Genomic DNA, 16,723 nt, shown 5'->3' on the forward strand with positions numbered 1-16,723 from the left:
ATCTTGCTGTTCATGAAAGATGGAGAAAAGAATTAGAAGAGGCGGCAGAGGGGAAGAGGTGCATTCCACTTTTTGATTCTCAGTTGGTACTAGAATAGTCCCAGTCCAGTGACAGCAGAACACACAGCCTCTGCCTCCTTCAAATGGGCCTCGGGAACCAGAATAGCTTCGAGAACAAACAGAGCTGTATTTATTATAATGATTTAAAGTAATTTGAGTTAATCCATTCCATCTTGACACAAGCAAAGCCTGACTAAGTAAGCTTAGTCAATTAAGCTTCTGCTCCCCTTCTTTCAACTCTTTTAGCAGTTTCTCCAGGACATGAATGTCTGAAGGGTCTCACTTCCCAGACGGGACGCACACACTTGCTCTAATTAAAAAAAATATTAGATTTTCCAGGACATTATTATTCATCAGTCACTCATTCCTTTCCCTTTATCTACCCCAGACATCTAACACCTAGTAGAAATATTCCTGATACCCTGCATGCACTGTCTGGCTTTATGTATAAGAGTAATTAAGAGTGTCCTGCTCATTAAGGAAACCTTTAACCCACGAACAGGACAAACTTGCAGGACTAGTTAAGCTCTTCCCTTTCCTCCGTCTCCAAGTAAACGTACTATGATTTTCCATCTCTGTACCACAGTACATCCTACAGCAAAATTCCTCCCATGGCCACATTCCCTGCTAGGTACAAAATAGAAGAGCTGTCTGGGGGCGCCTGTCAGGCGCGGCTGAGTGCCTGCAGGGAAGAAGTGCCAACCACATTGTGCCCTTGGCAGGGTGACACCGCAGACGTGCCCTACAGCCTGTGACTAACATGACTGCAAATTCAGAAAGGGGAGACTCTTAAGGTAAAATATATTCTTCAGGACATAAAAAAGGCCTGCATGTAGCCTCCTACTCAGAACAGGTGAGAGAAGAAAGCAAAAAGCTTAGCTGTGCTACTACTTTCTGTAATTCTTATTTATTTTCTTCTCTCATTGCAATTATAAAAGATCTCAGTCAGACCCCTTGAGACTTTGCTACTTCTCTGGTGCAGAGTAACCAACAACAACAAAGATCCCCCCTCCTAGTTGTTGATATTACATAGAATTAAGACATTAAAGTAAGATCAATAACTCATTTCCTTATGCAATCTTGGGAACAGCAACATAATCAGAGAGTATAAACAGTGCCAAATCAATTTAGATAAGCCATGTGTTTACAGAAACACTGTTAAATAGCTGCTAAACATATTTTTAATGCTGACTTCTTTCTTTATATGTTTTACTTTGACTTGCCCAATGCAGGACAAGGTATAGAGCTACAAAGCCTGCCTCGACCACATTGTCCCACAAAGTTCAGAGTCACTGGGAGGCATTATCAAGAAATGCACAGTACCACAAATGAATGTACTGCTGTTTCTACAAAACTAAAATCCACCTTGCCAACAGAAGTCTTTCTCAAATAAAAGGAAAGCCTATTCATTTCCAATCCAGCATATAAGCTCAAAGCATTTCTTTGAGAAGAAGCAGGAGACGCAATAAGTAGCACACAAATAAAAAGGCAAATTAAGTGAATTTTCTTCCCCAAATCCAGATCTCTTTCAATGAGATTTTTAGCCATGATTTCCACTAAGTACAAAAAGCAGGAAACCCAGTAAATAAAAAAGAAATAAATCTAAAAGGTAAGGTGGTCACATGCTCACAGCTACTCTTTCGTTAGATTTCTTTTACATATGCAGCTGCTTGTAAAAACTCTGTATTCAAATTTTGAGGAAAATCTTCCTCACCTACAATTTAAAGAAGTAAGCAGACTGAATCAACTTAATTTTCTTAGAGCAGCTATCTGTTTTACTCTGCATTTTTAGTCCAACTCTCCCTTGCTTTCCTCTTTTGCAGACTAGAGACACAAAAAGAAAAGTCAGTACATGTCAGAATGGCTATGAACCATTATTAGGAAATGAATCCTCACGTAGCCTGTCTGTGCCCTACATACTGGCCGTTCCTCGTTGCAGAAACCACTCATTTCTAACTGATGCCCATAATAAAAAACAACACACACGTCAAGGGAAGAACATTTCCTTCTTCAAACAAGCAATATTTCAAGGATAAGCTGAAGGAACCCGTGATACACTGGCCTAAGCCAGCTGTCTAAATCCATTATCAACAGTGGAGGTGCACAAAGATCACCTCTCTTTCCTTTCCAATTCAGTATCACATGATATGGAAATGATAGATTTAAAAGAGCTCAGGTGGTAGCAAAATCTTTATGATGTGAAATTTCAGTAACACTACTTGTAATCCTGACATCAAGACAGCAGTGGTCCTGTGGCTGAGCAGAGGTCAGGCTGAGCTTCGTTTGTCCTCCCCGTCATTTATGGTGATTCCAGACTGGATAGATTATAGCTGTGGGTAACTGTGTGTCATCGGCACAGCTTATGCCCACAAGATATTTCCTTCAGTCAATTTTATAATATAACAGTACTCAACAAGCTCTCACAGAGCAAACAACAGGGAGGCATAGGAAATTTGATTATACAAACTTTTGTTCAGATGCCTTCTTTGTCTACCAAGGCAGAGTACTTGAGTTTAAAGTAACCAATCATGATGAAACCCCAAATGTTCTGTAATATAATAACACATTTCCTCAATGATACAGTAAGTATCACGGATCCAGCCTGCACTGTGATCAAAGATTTGGTCTTTATCATCTGACCCTTTAGCAACCCAAGCAACCATATAATTTTATAAAAAAAATTGTGTTTGATAACCCTCGCATCACTACGAGCTTGCAGACCTGTTAGTGAGGAAATTCTAACCCTCTGCAGAAATTGTACGTTTAAGATTCAACAAGTCTTTTATCAGTTGGCTTCTGCTGACTGTCAACATGGAGAACACACTGTTAAATAAAACTTTTTCCCCCCTTTTCATTCTAAGTGGACTTAGAGCAGAGGCAGCTAGCTATTTAAAGTATTGTCAGTAAATTACTTCATATGGTGACCTCATTGGCATTCACCAAACCGGAATGTTGCAAACTATACAGAAAAACATTTTCTGTATACGAAGGATACGAAACAAGTTCACTTTTCACATGCATGTGGAACATAAGCACTGATCCTCCAGCCCCGTTTTACCTGTTCTGCACCATGCTCATTGCCATCCAGTCTGAAGGATAAACATTCTTTCCAATGAGATCTTTGAACATTATGAACGTTTCCATCAAGAAGTCCTAGAAAAACAAAACGCAATAAGTCTGTGACTCTGTAACGCAAAGTTAAAGAGTTCCTATGGTGATTAAAGAATGAAGATAAAGGCTCCACTCTGCTCCCAGTGAAGTCAATGGAAAAATTCCTGGTGATATCAGTAAACCTGAGATTGGACCTGAAGTCCTGTAAAAGAGCAGTCTTGGATTCCGAGTGAAAGCCAAAAGTCATTGTATTAATTTCTTAAGAAAAGAAAAGCCATAAATGAATGCCAAGAAAAAGTTATAGTACTTTGGAATATAGTTGTTGAATTTTCTTATTAATTAACAAAACAGTCTCACTAAGCATAAAGAATTAATAGACTTGAAAAACATGCCATTTTTTGCTTAGTCCATTTAATCCAAATTTAGTATTCTCAATTAAAAATTGAAGGTGGTGACATTAAGTTTTTGAGAAAAAGCAAGCACTATTTCTTTTCCTAGAAGTATTTAGAGATCTTTGTATAGTGAACTTAAACAAAATGAATACAATCTTTTCAGGTCTACTTCACGTAGAGCACACATATGTGGTTTTACCCTTGAACTTCTAAGCAAGTGACCTCGAAGTCTGCAGGATTGGCAAGTTGAAATGTCATCATCTGTTACCAAAACCTCACAAGCACTCTCTGCCAAGTTTGGACTACTTCTTGTCATATTACTTACAGAGAACCAAGTGAACGATATCTCTCAATGGCATTATTTGAAAATAAATCTTTGTCATCTTCACTGCCATATACTTGCGGGATGGGAAAAAAATGAGAAGACAACAAAGCGTTGCCTTTCCAAAGAGCAAAATCCATTGACCATATTAATATATTGTCTTTTTATTAATTTTTTTTTCTTCTGCAAAACTGTTGAAGTAGTTTAAGGACTACTAAAACTCCCAGGACCAAGAACCTGATCTGCTTGGAAGCTGAAATTATGTTAAAATACTGCTGTATTTTCAGCTGAACTAAAGCACATGAAAAATTGCAAAAGTGACTCAAGGTTTGATTTGTTAGTATTTGTGTTATGGCACCACTCTGACTTGAAAAAAGAAAGGAAAAAAGACAAATCTTGAAAATATTGCCTCCATGGACTAACTGTAGATGGTGTAATCAAAACCTTTGCCAATACCCAGGCATATTTCAGAGTTATGTCAGGAGTATAAAAGGACAGATAGAAACCTTCTAGAACACAGTGACCACTGGTACAAGCTAGAATATACCCCACGTATCACTGAATTATGCCAGAAACAACTGGCATAAAATAATGGATTGCATTAATAAGGCATTTACGGCTTTTAGCATACAACATTATCTGGATCAGGAGTAGACTCAAAAGTGAAAATGAAAAGTGGAAATGGGTCACCGCTGGCAAAGTGGGGAGTGAGGGTTAAATCAGTTAAGGGCTGGTTTTGTTGCTTTTTGTTGTTTTGTTGTTTTTTTTTTTCCTCCTCAGAACAGTGTAACACAAAGATGCCATTACTTACTCCTGATTATTATATTACCACCTCAGTGCTAGGGTGAACAACAGCAACATTAATATCCTCCAAATTCCTGATTACAGTATCACCCAAGGTCACCGGTGGAAGAAAAGAAGGAGGCTACACAATGACATAAAGGCAGAAAACAGAGAGAAACAGACTTTACTCTAAGAAGAGCCAGACACGACAATCCAAAAGAATACTAGATCTTTTTCATGAGAAATCAAATACTTGAAATTATTTATCAGCTCCGTGATTACTTTGTACTCACCACTAGTTCTGAACTTGTCTGGAACGTTTCAATGTAAACTGAATAATGCTGGTTGTTCATCTGGTTCAAGATAGCTGTCATGCATGCCACAAAATGACTCTGAAAGAAAACCAGAGAGAACTCAACACACGCAGATTACTTAAGATATTGGATTATATGCTTTCCATTAGGAATTCACAGGAAGAAAATATATTAGCATCAACATTTTCTGGAAACACAGGTTATTCATAGGGAGAAATACTGCAAGAAAGGACATTTTTTACATTCTCTATGTGTTTTATAGAGTTTTAGAACATCTACTTAAACTTCTGCAGAAATACTGTTACTTTCATCTCGCAAAACTTCTCAAACATCTCAGAAGGAAAATTTCTCAATTTCTAAAGCAGAAATAGTAAAAGATATAAAATGACGTATAATCCTAGGCTTTCACTGGAATTTACTGAAAGTCACAAAGCCACTTCTCTCTCATGCAGTAATAGTGAGCTTAATTATTTGCAGTTTTCCTTTAAGACAGGGAAAAACCCTGCTTATTGATGTCTTGCAATTTGGTGAAGTTTTACTTATTGTTTTAAAAGCAAGACTGCTTTAACTGCTTTAACTTTATTAAAATTCGAGACTATAAAGCAGATGAGCCTGCAAAATAATTTCCTAAATTTATTTAGACCTTCTCATCAAACTCATTAAAAATTGATAAAAGGGACTCCTGAGCCTTTCTGACCAGAATTTAATTTCCACCTGGTCAGATCTGCTTTATACTTCTAATTCACTTTATACTACTGTTATATCAAAAAGGCAACAAAGGTACACGATACCAAAATATCAGCTGCAGTTTATCATACCCAACCATTTTGTCTACCCCTCAGAGAAGAGAAGCCTTCTTAATTTCACGTTATGGCCACTAGAGGTCTTTTACTTTCATATGTGAGCTGCTGTTCAGTTTGTGCTGCCTTTTTTTATTTATTTATTCCTACGTGAACGGACTCAACGCACTTCTTGCACATAAACGGTGAAAATGACAATATAAAGGACCTATTTCACCTTATTTTGGAGTATATTAGCGCAAGTGAGAGGCTTGCCTACTTTTTAAGATTAAGAAGACACATTTTCTGCAGGTAAACCTAAAGCTTTCAGGTAAGGAATTGTGTGCTCTCGGGTACTGATGCTCTTCTAAAAAGAAATACTGATTTTCCTGCTCTAGTAGTTCACTTTGAGAGTTACGGATCAGATGAATCTTTTCTGTGATGTTAAATGTATAGCTGAAAGTGATAGTGAATTGCAAAGCTTTCAGTAATGAAATTGCATGGGGTTTTTCTTCTGATGCCTTGATTTTGAAAAAAAAAAAAATTACTGGCTGAAGTTAGAGAATTGTACATGAAAATAGCTTGTATTTTTAGCAGTTAAACATTTACCACAGAATGCCTTCCTATACTGATGTTAAATGATCACTTCTTGAAATAAGCAGCATTTCTTCAGAAGCATTGAATAGATTTATTATGTTTCTTAAAGGCATAAAGACTTGAAGGTTATTTCTTTTATTGAAACCAACTTCTAAAATATGTCTAGCTATATCTGTGACAACGGTAGAGCATAAATGCCTATTTTTAGTAACTGTGTATGATGATTTTAAAATTAACAGACGATATGGCTTGAGTATTGAAAAGATCACATATTGCTGGCCGGTACCGGGCACCAAACCGGTGGGACTGAGTGATACATGAAAAGGAAGGTGACAGTACAGCTAGTTTTGCTACAAAAACTTCCTCCATCGTTTCCATGTAACTGTAAAACAGGAAAACACACACTGTTAGGGCTTTAATAATTTTCTTGCCAACAATCTCAACTCTTAGAAATTAACTGTCGGCTTCTTTATAGGGTAAAAGTTGCCCCTCCCTCCTAATCCCCAAATGTCAGCAACAAGGATTTGGTTCTCAGATGCAGCCTCAGGTCTTTGAAGTACTCATGCGCCCTTCATCACCATCCTCACCGGCAGAACTTAAGTGCAATACAGGACTACAGAGAGCTGTGATCAAAGCTGCAAATATTTCTATGTGTTCACTGAATTTCCTCTATGCTGTTTAAGTACCTCTTACTAGAATGAGCATGGAGCACGAACTGCTTGAAAATAGAGCAAGTTCTGCACAAAAATGATCTGTTACACTCCGAATGCAGAATGCATACTCAGTAGATGGACAAAAGAAATTCAGACTCAAACACAATCGCGTAAAGTTAATGATTCAAACATTTGTTACATTAAGTCAGCATTGTACACAGGGATTGAAGAGAATAAAACAAGTTGTGGCAGAGAAGTTCTTAAGAAACAATCCTAACAAGTCACTTTAGCTGTGCTGAGGCTTGTTAGGATTTATCCTGTGAATTACAGCAGAACAGGTTGATTACAATTAGGTCAAATGTATAAGAAATAAGTGTATCAAGGTAAACACTTCACTGATAAAAGAATACTAACAGAAAAACTAACAGAAACAACGCTACATTACTACAAAGAGATATAATGAAATGCATGTTTTTCAGCGTAACATTCATTTCCATTTAAATGTAAAAGAAGGTGGAACAGAAATAGAACTGAATTCCGATTTTTTAATTAATCAGTGGGCTGACAGCCTTTCAAAAACGGGTAAAGAAATAAGGAAATCAATAGTATGAACATTGCACTTCTATCAGCAGCAGGAACACGAGCAGGTAGTCAAATAAAATGACAGAGGAGATAATGTCTCATGAAACACAAACTCCTTGCCCACTTAATAAATGCAGAATTAATAACTAATTAAAATTATTATAATGCTGGATAGCTTTAGTATAAACATTACAAAATAGTGGCTAATGCAAAAGAAAAGCTGATTTGGTTGAGTATATACCAAGTATATCAGACAGGATCATAAACATATTCTGCAAAACAAATAGGACTTTCTAAGGTCAAGGGGAAAGAATCTTTTTCCGCTGGTGTCAAAGTGCATATTAACTGTGGATGCAACATGCACACGAAAAGAAACAACTGAAAAACATTAGGGTCATGTGAGTAAGATGACAAACTTCAACACCTAGCAACGAAATCCCAGCATAGTTTATAATAGCAGATGGTGATATGTTGCCGTAGTAACTTCAAATAATACTAGCACAGCAATAAAAAATAAAGCAAATGCACTGGAAAAAACAAACAGCAAAAGAAATTATGTAAAGTGAAGCTGCACTTGGTCTAATCTAGCAGAACTATTTCAGTGACTGTAGGGTGGGTAATCTTCATGCAGGTGTACTCCTGGAAGGATGAAGGAGGATATTTATCTCATGTAAGCATTTTAGTAACATTTATCCTCATTAATAGAATGCTTCACCAACTTAGAGCCTGCTTTTCAATATGTAAGCAAATATAAATGATTAAAAAGTAGAGAAAACCAAAAAACAAATAATTCCTAATAATTCAAAGACTTCTGAAGGCCAAAGACAATGTCATTATTTTTATATCCCCCTTTTCGAAGAATACTGGGTGTTTTAAGTAGTCATTTCACTTTTCCTCACAGTTAACATAAACGAAGAAGTCTCCTCTATGTACCACCAGCCTCACGACCTGTAACCCTATATTCACTGTTGATGGTTTACATTTGATTAATGCAGTGTTTTTGTATTGGGCACAGAAGCTTATCCAGAAGACCCAACATTTTTGCAGTGTATGAAACAACTCTACTACATAAATTAAGTTTAATCCTGAACTCCCTTTGAGGTTAACCCAGTAGTTCCAAAACTCATCATATGTTGGTGGCAGTAATTGTAAACATAGTCCACATAAAAAGGGTGACTGAGAATTTCTGCAGGTCAAGGAATTCTAATTCTAATTCTAAGCTAATGAATCAACTGTTTCAATTTAACATTAAAATCATCAATATTTATGTTGTAGCACAGGCACATAACCAAGAATGCCTCCTGATACCCTATGTTCACAGAATTATTGACTCATCACACCTGAGTAGTGTCATGAGCTCAAGATGACATGATTATCAGAAAATTATGGAAGATGCTCAGCGATAACTCAAAGAACCACAGCGGTTTGAAGTCACAGTTCCTCAAAAAAAAAAATACACACTAAGCCTTGAGAACTGGGGCATACACAGAGGAGACACAAACATACTGATCTTACTATGCAAACACTGAAAAACACAGCTCTAAAAGGAAAAAATGAGCAGAATTTGAAGTGACCTGCTGAAGCAGTCCTGTTTCTTCTCCAGAAATAAATGTCACTGCCAGTGCATCTGCTGAGCTAAACTGTACTGTTCCTAGCTATAAAAGTGCTAAAAGTTAAATATTAGAATAGGCTGCTATGCAACAACCTCGAGCATTCATCAGATGCATAGAGCACGTCTGAAATAGGAAATAGCTCCTAGCACACACAGCCTTATAGCTTGTCAATAAGAGCATCTTACTAATATTTAATTTACAATAACAGATAAATCTACTCTTACTAGACCTGAAGTATTGTTTTTCCATTTATACATTCATACAGTTCATTGTTTCTGTCTTGTCTTTTATAGCTGACTGACCACAAGCTTGGGTATCCTGTTTTCACATCTCACTTGACAGCTTTTGATTTCTGACTGAAAACATGCTGGGCTGATTTAGCTTGTTATACTGCTTTCTTTACATTCATATCATTTAGCTAAAAAGATCACAACTAGAAAACCAGCAGACCATCCCATAGAAAAAAATAGGACAATTTTATATCAGAGTGTCATAGCAATAGCAGTTGCTCTGTAAGATTTAAAGTTACAAGTTAGACAATCAAGGCAATGTCAAGATATGTCCATTTAAGATGGACAAAATATGTCCATTTAAGACTTATTCAGACCTCAAAAAAACCCAGTAAGACAATGGTTTATAGTGTGACAAAAGTATCGTGTTTTTGGTTAAAATATCTCATTTGTCATTTATTATTATGTATTCATTTTTAACTTTGTGTTGATTTCCCAGCAATAGCCCAATAATAAGATTGTTTTTCCATTCTTTGCATTGTTCTTGCTCCTGCTGGGTTTGGTTTCCTCGTTGGTTTTGTGCCGTAAACCCACTCCGGAATTTCCACTATGGTCTTCTGGTTAGAATGAAAACTCTGTGGTAATTTATTTAACTTGTGCTTAAATCTATGCTCAAACACAGTTGTGGAACGCACTCCTTTTTCCAGAATATTAACATTGTGTTCGTCTTCAAGGTGTATGTACCAATAAATTATGGATAACTGTTTTTTATTCTAAAGTAAGAAGGCAATCATTTGGAAGGAGCAATCAATGCTTGCAAATTGAACTAGCTTGTCCAGAGCCCGGTCACCCACAAAATCAGTTGTTTTACCTCCTCACTTAACCACTGCTCCAACACTCCCAAACTCAGCTTTGCTGTGTCAGATGAAATAGTCCATCCTTGCCTTCAGGAATCTCTGAAATCCACCAATTACTTCGCCACAATTACTGCAGCTAGTTTCCAGACTGGTCTCATAGACCAGAAGAAACGTCCTGCCCTGGTACACAAGATATCCCCAAGAATCCCAACTATCCCAGTGCTGTCAGGCTGCTTATTTCTTATTTGAAGTGTTATTCCATCTCCCTATGGCCACTAAACCAGATGGTTGGTCAAGTTGGCAAAGCATGGCTTGTTCTACCAAGGGTCCCAATGCACTATGTCCTACGTTAAAGACAATGCTGTCAGTATTCCACAGAAACAACAGCACACAAATGAAATACAAGCAAAGAACAAGATTAAAAGTATTATCCTCAGTTTCTTTTGTCAGCCCGATCCAATGGGAGGTGTCCCTGCCCATGGCAGGGGGGTTGGAACTGGATGATCTTTAAGGTCCCTTCCAACCCAAACTATTCTATGATTTATTGTGGTAAAGCTCAGCCAGTCTCCTGCATTCAAAAGGACTGGAAACCAAACTGGAGACTTGAAGGAAGTGATACAAGGGCTGGGATGAGTCCCTTCCCCACAGGAGCAGTACTTAAGAACAGAAAAAAACCAGTGGAAATTGCCAACAACACAGGACTAACAAAACAAAGCAAAGCAAAGCACACTGTCTGTAAGGGAGATCAGCAACTGGGTAGAAAAGAAAAAAGGCAAAAGAAGAAATTTAAATTCATTAAAGTGCAGTAATATCTTTTATTTCTAAGCCATATAATTTGAATTTACACATATTGTGAAAATGAATGTCTTGGTGGCTGATTCACTCCCTTACAATTAAACAGAGCCACCTCCTTTTTCCCAGAACTAAGTCACCCTTTAATTGATTTTGTTCATTTACAGCTGCACTCACTGAATACAGAAAAATTAAATTAAACTTCAGCTGCATGATCAGAGATGAGGATAATACAATATATTTGTGAATGGCTAAAACAAAGCCTCATAATAATAGTTCTGCTTAAAACTGCTGAAAGTCATATAGCTCCAGAAACTTTCCCTTTGCTTTTAAATTGATCATATGGAGAAAATAAGGCCAAATGAAAATACATTTCCAACAGATATCATCCGCTGCACTAAGAAATCTACCTGAAATGGAAGTTTAGGATTAAATAACAGAAACCTCTTTTTGAGCAATAGGACAGCTGCACTTGAGCTTCCAAAACTACACAGTCTTCTTCTCATCAGGCCATCAAAATCCCACCAAATCCTGAAGATATTCATGAAAAAGCCTTTAACTCTGTTTAGTACCAGAGATGCTTGTGGAAGAATAAATGTTTGTTTTGCCAAATTCGATGCAATAGATTATTGAAACATTTACAAACGGCACTATGCAGCCGTTTCTTACGCTGAGATTACAACCAGCAGCTGATAACCTCCTGATAACCCTCCTGCTAGGTTAGAGTCTGCCCTTTCACTTAGAGCTAAGAGAGCCATAAGATCCAAGTTGCTGAGATATTAAAATTAAGTTCATATTAAAACACGACTCCTTTTTTAGCAAGCTGTAGCAACGAGATGAACTTGTACGTGAGGAGCCTGGTACTTTTCCCCGATGTTTTAAATGTACACCAATGCCAAAGCATTTTTAACTTGGCAGTTCCAATTGTCATTTGTCACCTTCCACATTAAGAACACAGTACAGCTACTCCAACAGTTTGTTCAATTCTGTAAAATGAACAATGAAACCACACTGGAAATTACAAGAGTTAATCAGCTACTGTTGCATTTATAGCTTTTTTAAAAAGAATAATCATTTCTCTTTACCTCTATATTTTGAAATTGTTTTGACTACTGTTCTTGTGGGTTGAAAGTTAACTACAGTCTATTCTGGTCTGTGGAGGCAGGGAAGGGCAAACAAAAGACATATTCAACATTTCCTGCAAACAAACGTTGGCTACAGCCAGGAGACCTTTTAATGCTTTCCTTTAAAGTAAATTTCCAGTAAATTTGTTCTTCAGTAAATTACACAAATGTTTATAAAGAGGTCTTTCCAGGACCGCTACAGTGGGAATATGAAACGGCACCAAAATAAAAAAGAAAAAATAAATCCAAAACCATCCTGAACCTTTCACTAGGATCCACAGGATTCTGGTAACAAAACAGTTGAAATAAATGAGGAAGGAGAGGCAGTTGCCCTGAAGCTGCCCTGGTAACACCAGTGCCTACCAACATTACCATTGCAAAGGGACTCTCATTAGAATCAAGTTCCTTTCGCTTCTTCACAGGTACAGCACAGGAAAAGAAAAGAATTGAAATAGATTCAAGCATGCACATACACAGCAGCTCCAGTATAAATATCAATACACCCAGAGAGTTTAAAAACAATTCATACTACATCAACACATGATGATGTAAAATGCATCCACAGTCTGCAGAAACGTGGACTTTCCCATCATGGAAAGATGCTGTACTGACATAAATCTTGGTTTCTGTAACACAGCAGGCATACAATTTCATATAATTTTCTAACTGTATCACTCCTATGCAGGATAAAATACTATACAGCTTTACAAGGCAGCCAGGCTATGGAAAGGTGTTCCATGAACTCCATATCATCCTGTCAAGTTGCTTTACTTTGCCGCAATGAAAACAAAGTGCACAGAAATCATACATTCGTTTTGAAGTAAAACCAAAGAAGCAATAAGGAATGGTTGAACGGTTTTATTTTGTATGTGCAATATGAAAAATATTTACATTATATCCAAGATAAGTTTATATTAGGGGTTTGGTTTTTATGTAATAGCTCTATTTCTAAAAATGGAGGAAATTTTTGGAGGATGGTTAGTAGAGTAACTGGTTAAAAAAAATAAGTTCATAGCAAAAAATCCCCCATCTTTCTAAGACAGAGAGTCTTCCATATTGAATCTTGGGGAAGTTAATTAGTACAAACCATAAGGAACAGTCAGTGAAGGCAGAAAACCCCATGGGAACACATTCTAACACGGAAGGAAAACCAGCAAAAATTATAGAAGGACCTTCTGCTGGATATTCTGCACGCCGCTGCCTAACCAGCACTGCGTGGCTCTGTGTTTCTGAGGTTCCATAACAGAAACAAAATCGACTGGGACATCTCAGGGGTGGCACTTCGTGTTAGAAAGAATGCTGAAACTGTGATAATAGAGAGAACTTTACCAAAACAACATTGGCTACACCAATAATCTGGGCACGTGCCCATCTGTTCTGGAGGGATTGTGTCACACCAACGTCCTATACTTGGGCTCCGGCAGAACAAGGAATGCTCCTTTAATCCCTTTGCAGCAGTCCTACAAGAGCTGGATTTATTATGACTTTAACAGAAAACAAGGATGAAGATTGGAATAGAAGTTCCTTTGAATAACTAAACTGGGGAATACACTTATTCTCCACCAGTAGGATGACTGTCGCTTAGTTGCTCAATGACAGCAATCTAGGAGCTTCTAAATCCTGAAACTGCAATAGGAAAAGATTGAACTGTCTCTCCTGGGCCACTCAGTTCACATGCATTTTTCCCATCTCTCTTCTCCCCTCATTCCACACTAAGCAAAGCAGAAAAAAACTGTCACCCAAGTGTATGACAAAGCCGTTACTTCTCGTATTAGTGCTTTGATTTTTGCTGCACACAGGCCCATGCTCAAAGGCGATACCTGTGCTACCTTGGTATTAAATCCTTCGGACAAAACTGTGCCCTCATCCTGAAATTCGTGTCACAAAACAAACCCCAAACACAGATCCCCTTCAGCAAAGATGTTGAATACGCATATAACAGCACTGTATTACAACAGCTCTTATGAATATCAAAAGATTCTGTGGTCCTGTGCCACCTAACCACATGAACTGCTTCAGAGGATGACAACTATAGGCAACAGAGAATCATCGAATAGTTTGGGTTGGAAGGGTCCTTAAAGCCCATCCAGTTCCAACCCTTCTGCCATGGGCAGGGACACCTCCCACTGGCTCAGGCTGCCCAAGGCCCATCCAACCTGGCCTTGAACCCCTCCAGGGATGGGGCAGCCACAGCTTCCCTGGGCAGCCTGGGCCAGGGCCTCACCGCTCTCATGGTGAAGAAATTCCTCCTTACCTCTCAATCATATTTCTTTATGTTGCTGTACTGCCAAAATATTCAGGGCTATTTACAGGGAGTGGGGTTTTTCTTTCATTTTTCCTAATCACTAAACTGGAATTTCAACTCAATAGATTGTCTTGCTGACAAACTAAGGTGCTAACACCTTCTCCTGAATGCAGCAAACAGAAATAATGAGTGTAGATACATGTTGGGGACTGCACACCTAGCAGAAAACAAACAAAATCAGAAAATTCTACACAAGCAGGCTCAATCCATGAGTCAGAATGCCAGAGAAATGGCAAATACGAAAAGTATAACTTATCGTGCCTTTGATATTAGTGTATGTATCTCCTAAAAAGTCTTAAGACTATTATTTTTATGATTAGTCGATGCAATTCAGGATGTGTGGGAGCATCAGTATCTATCTAACAACACAGAAAAAAGATTATGATTGAAACTGTTGCAACCTACACCTCCACATATATTAATGCTATTAGATTTAATAGCAGTTTCAGAAGTATGAAACTGCTCAAAAAAACTGATGAGATCACGGTACATAGAATCATCCTTATTAAAACAGTCCATTGAAATGATACAAAATGACCTGTTTATGGAGTAAGTCATGTTTTGACATTTCTAGCAATGAATTTATTAAGCAATCACCGCTATAGAGCTGAAGGACAGAATGAGTATCTGGTAGACGTTTTACCACCACAGATTCAAAAGAATTTTCAAGGTATTTTAAAAGAAATAGCCTTTTGACAATATCATTGTGTTATGTTTTATAAGCAAATTCTTTATTGATTTAACTTAGCATAAACCCCTTGAGCTGAATGGTAAATTACAGATTGCTAAACCTGCATCTTGCGACCTATTGTGCAGTTCCAGTTCAGAGAGAGCCCTCAGAATTACGGTTGCAACCTGACAATATTTAAGTAAAGAGTTTGGAAAACTAGGGGTGATTCTCATGCTGTTAACTTCAAAGGGGACCAGAATTAAATTTCCCATTCAGATCCTTATCAATTTTCAAGGCATGTTTTATTAAGAAAAAGAAAAGTAACTTGTTCTGCTCATTTTATTTATTTTAAAGGATACTACTACTATTTTCTAGCTCAAACTAGAACTTACTAAATTGCAGAGCTTAATGCCAGGAATTCAGTAGCATAGAGTACCTTTTCTTATAAAGATGCTGCATAGTCTTTCCCACAGAATGTCTTGTACTTAGAAAACACGTTGCAAAAAAGCATTAACTACCGTACCACGGATATTTACCTTTTTTCAAACGGTACTGTAGTGATCTAAGACAAAAGTGACTTATTTGGTCTTTCCTTGGTACAATGTCCTGACCTCAGAGATTGCGAATTACAACAATCATTTGAATACTTAAATCATTATAGCAACTAATAACAAATCATTTACTGAAAAAATGCAAAGACAGAAATGAGTTTACAACCAAAGGAGAAGAGCAAAAAATATTCTTTATATGGCATCAATATGACACCAAATGAATAAGCCAATAGAGAAGGAGCAAATATGAAATACGGGAATAGTAGCGGAGCTCCCTTACGCCTTCCAGATTATCATAAAAATCTAAATGATCGTGCTGCAATTAGACAGTTCCAGGACATTAAGTCGGACTTAGCAGGTTGTTCAGCTCAAGTCACAGATGCTCTGGAAGAACAGAGTAACCAAGCATGGAAACAGGAAACCAATAATACAGTCACCAGGATTTTGGTGGAGAGAGAAAAAGAAGTCACATTCTATTGCACTCAAGAACATATTAGGGAGGATTTCACAGCACTGTGTAGGGAAGAGGTTCTTCAGTGGCAAAGAAACTGAAGGAAACAAACGTTTAGGGTATTGACAATGGGCTGGCAGGGTAGTTGAGACCAGCCAATGTTAGCAGCTCAAAAACCCCCAACCTAACCCTTGTTCAAACGTGTGTCTCTGCTGCTGGCTCTTCAGGTTGGGAGCACATCAGCATTTCAAGACAAGACAAAGGAGAAAACAACCTAATGCACAAGCCTACGTATTACCATGGGGACACGAAAAACGTAGGAACATAGGTCTTCACAGTCTGGTAACAGATAGAGAAAGTGTAATAACTGCGCCAGCCATAAATAAGTGAATCCAATTATTTTCCAGTTATTTTTCTTTCAGGAACCAAAAACTGGGAACACAAACATCTCTATCACCATGTGAAATTTAGAACAAAAAGGAAAAGGAGAGGATATTCCAACCTAACTAGGTCATGCCTGTTATACAAGGATATACG

At 37.6% G+C, this 16,723-nt stretch overlaps 2 protein-coding genes across 2 annotated transcripts in view; one reads left to right on the forward strand and one right to left on the reverse strand.

Annotated features, from left to right (window-relative positions):
* DOCK2 (dedicator of cytokinesis 2) overlaps positions 1 to 16,723 on the reverse strand; it is a 174,246-nt gene that overhangs the window by 62,364 nt on the left and 95,159 nt on the right. Inside the window, exons 28-29 of the mRNA XM_054079776.1 lie at positions 4,962 to 5,060; positions 3,119 to 3,213 (exon numbers count right to left, since the gene is read on the reverse strand). Of these exons, the coding sequence (XP_053935751.1) occupies positions 3,119 to 3,213; positions 4,962 to 5,060 (194 nt within the window). The remainder of the gene's footprint in view (positions 1 to 3,118; positions 3,214 to 4,961; positions 5,061 to 16,723) is intronic.
* The window catches only part of INSYN2B (inhibitory synaptic factor family member 2B), a 33,047-nt gene continuing 22,222 nt past the window's right edge, over positions 5,899 to 16,723 (forward strand). The window contains exon 1 of the mRNA XM_054079777.1: positions 5,899 to 6,092. The gene's annotated coding sequence lies outside the window, so the exon portion shown is untranslated. The remainder of the gene's footprint in view (positions 6,093 to 16,723) is intronic.

This window comes from Cuculus canorus, chromosome 14 (assembly GCF_017976375.1).
Source record: "Cuculus canorus isolate bCucCan1 chromosome 14, bCucCan1.pri, whole genome shotgun sequence".
NCBI classification, from domain to species: domain Eukaryota; kingdom Metazoa; phylum Chordata; class Aves; order Cuculiformes; family Cuculidae; genus Cuculus; species Cuculus canorus.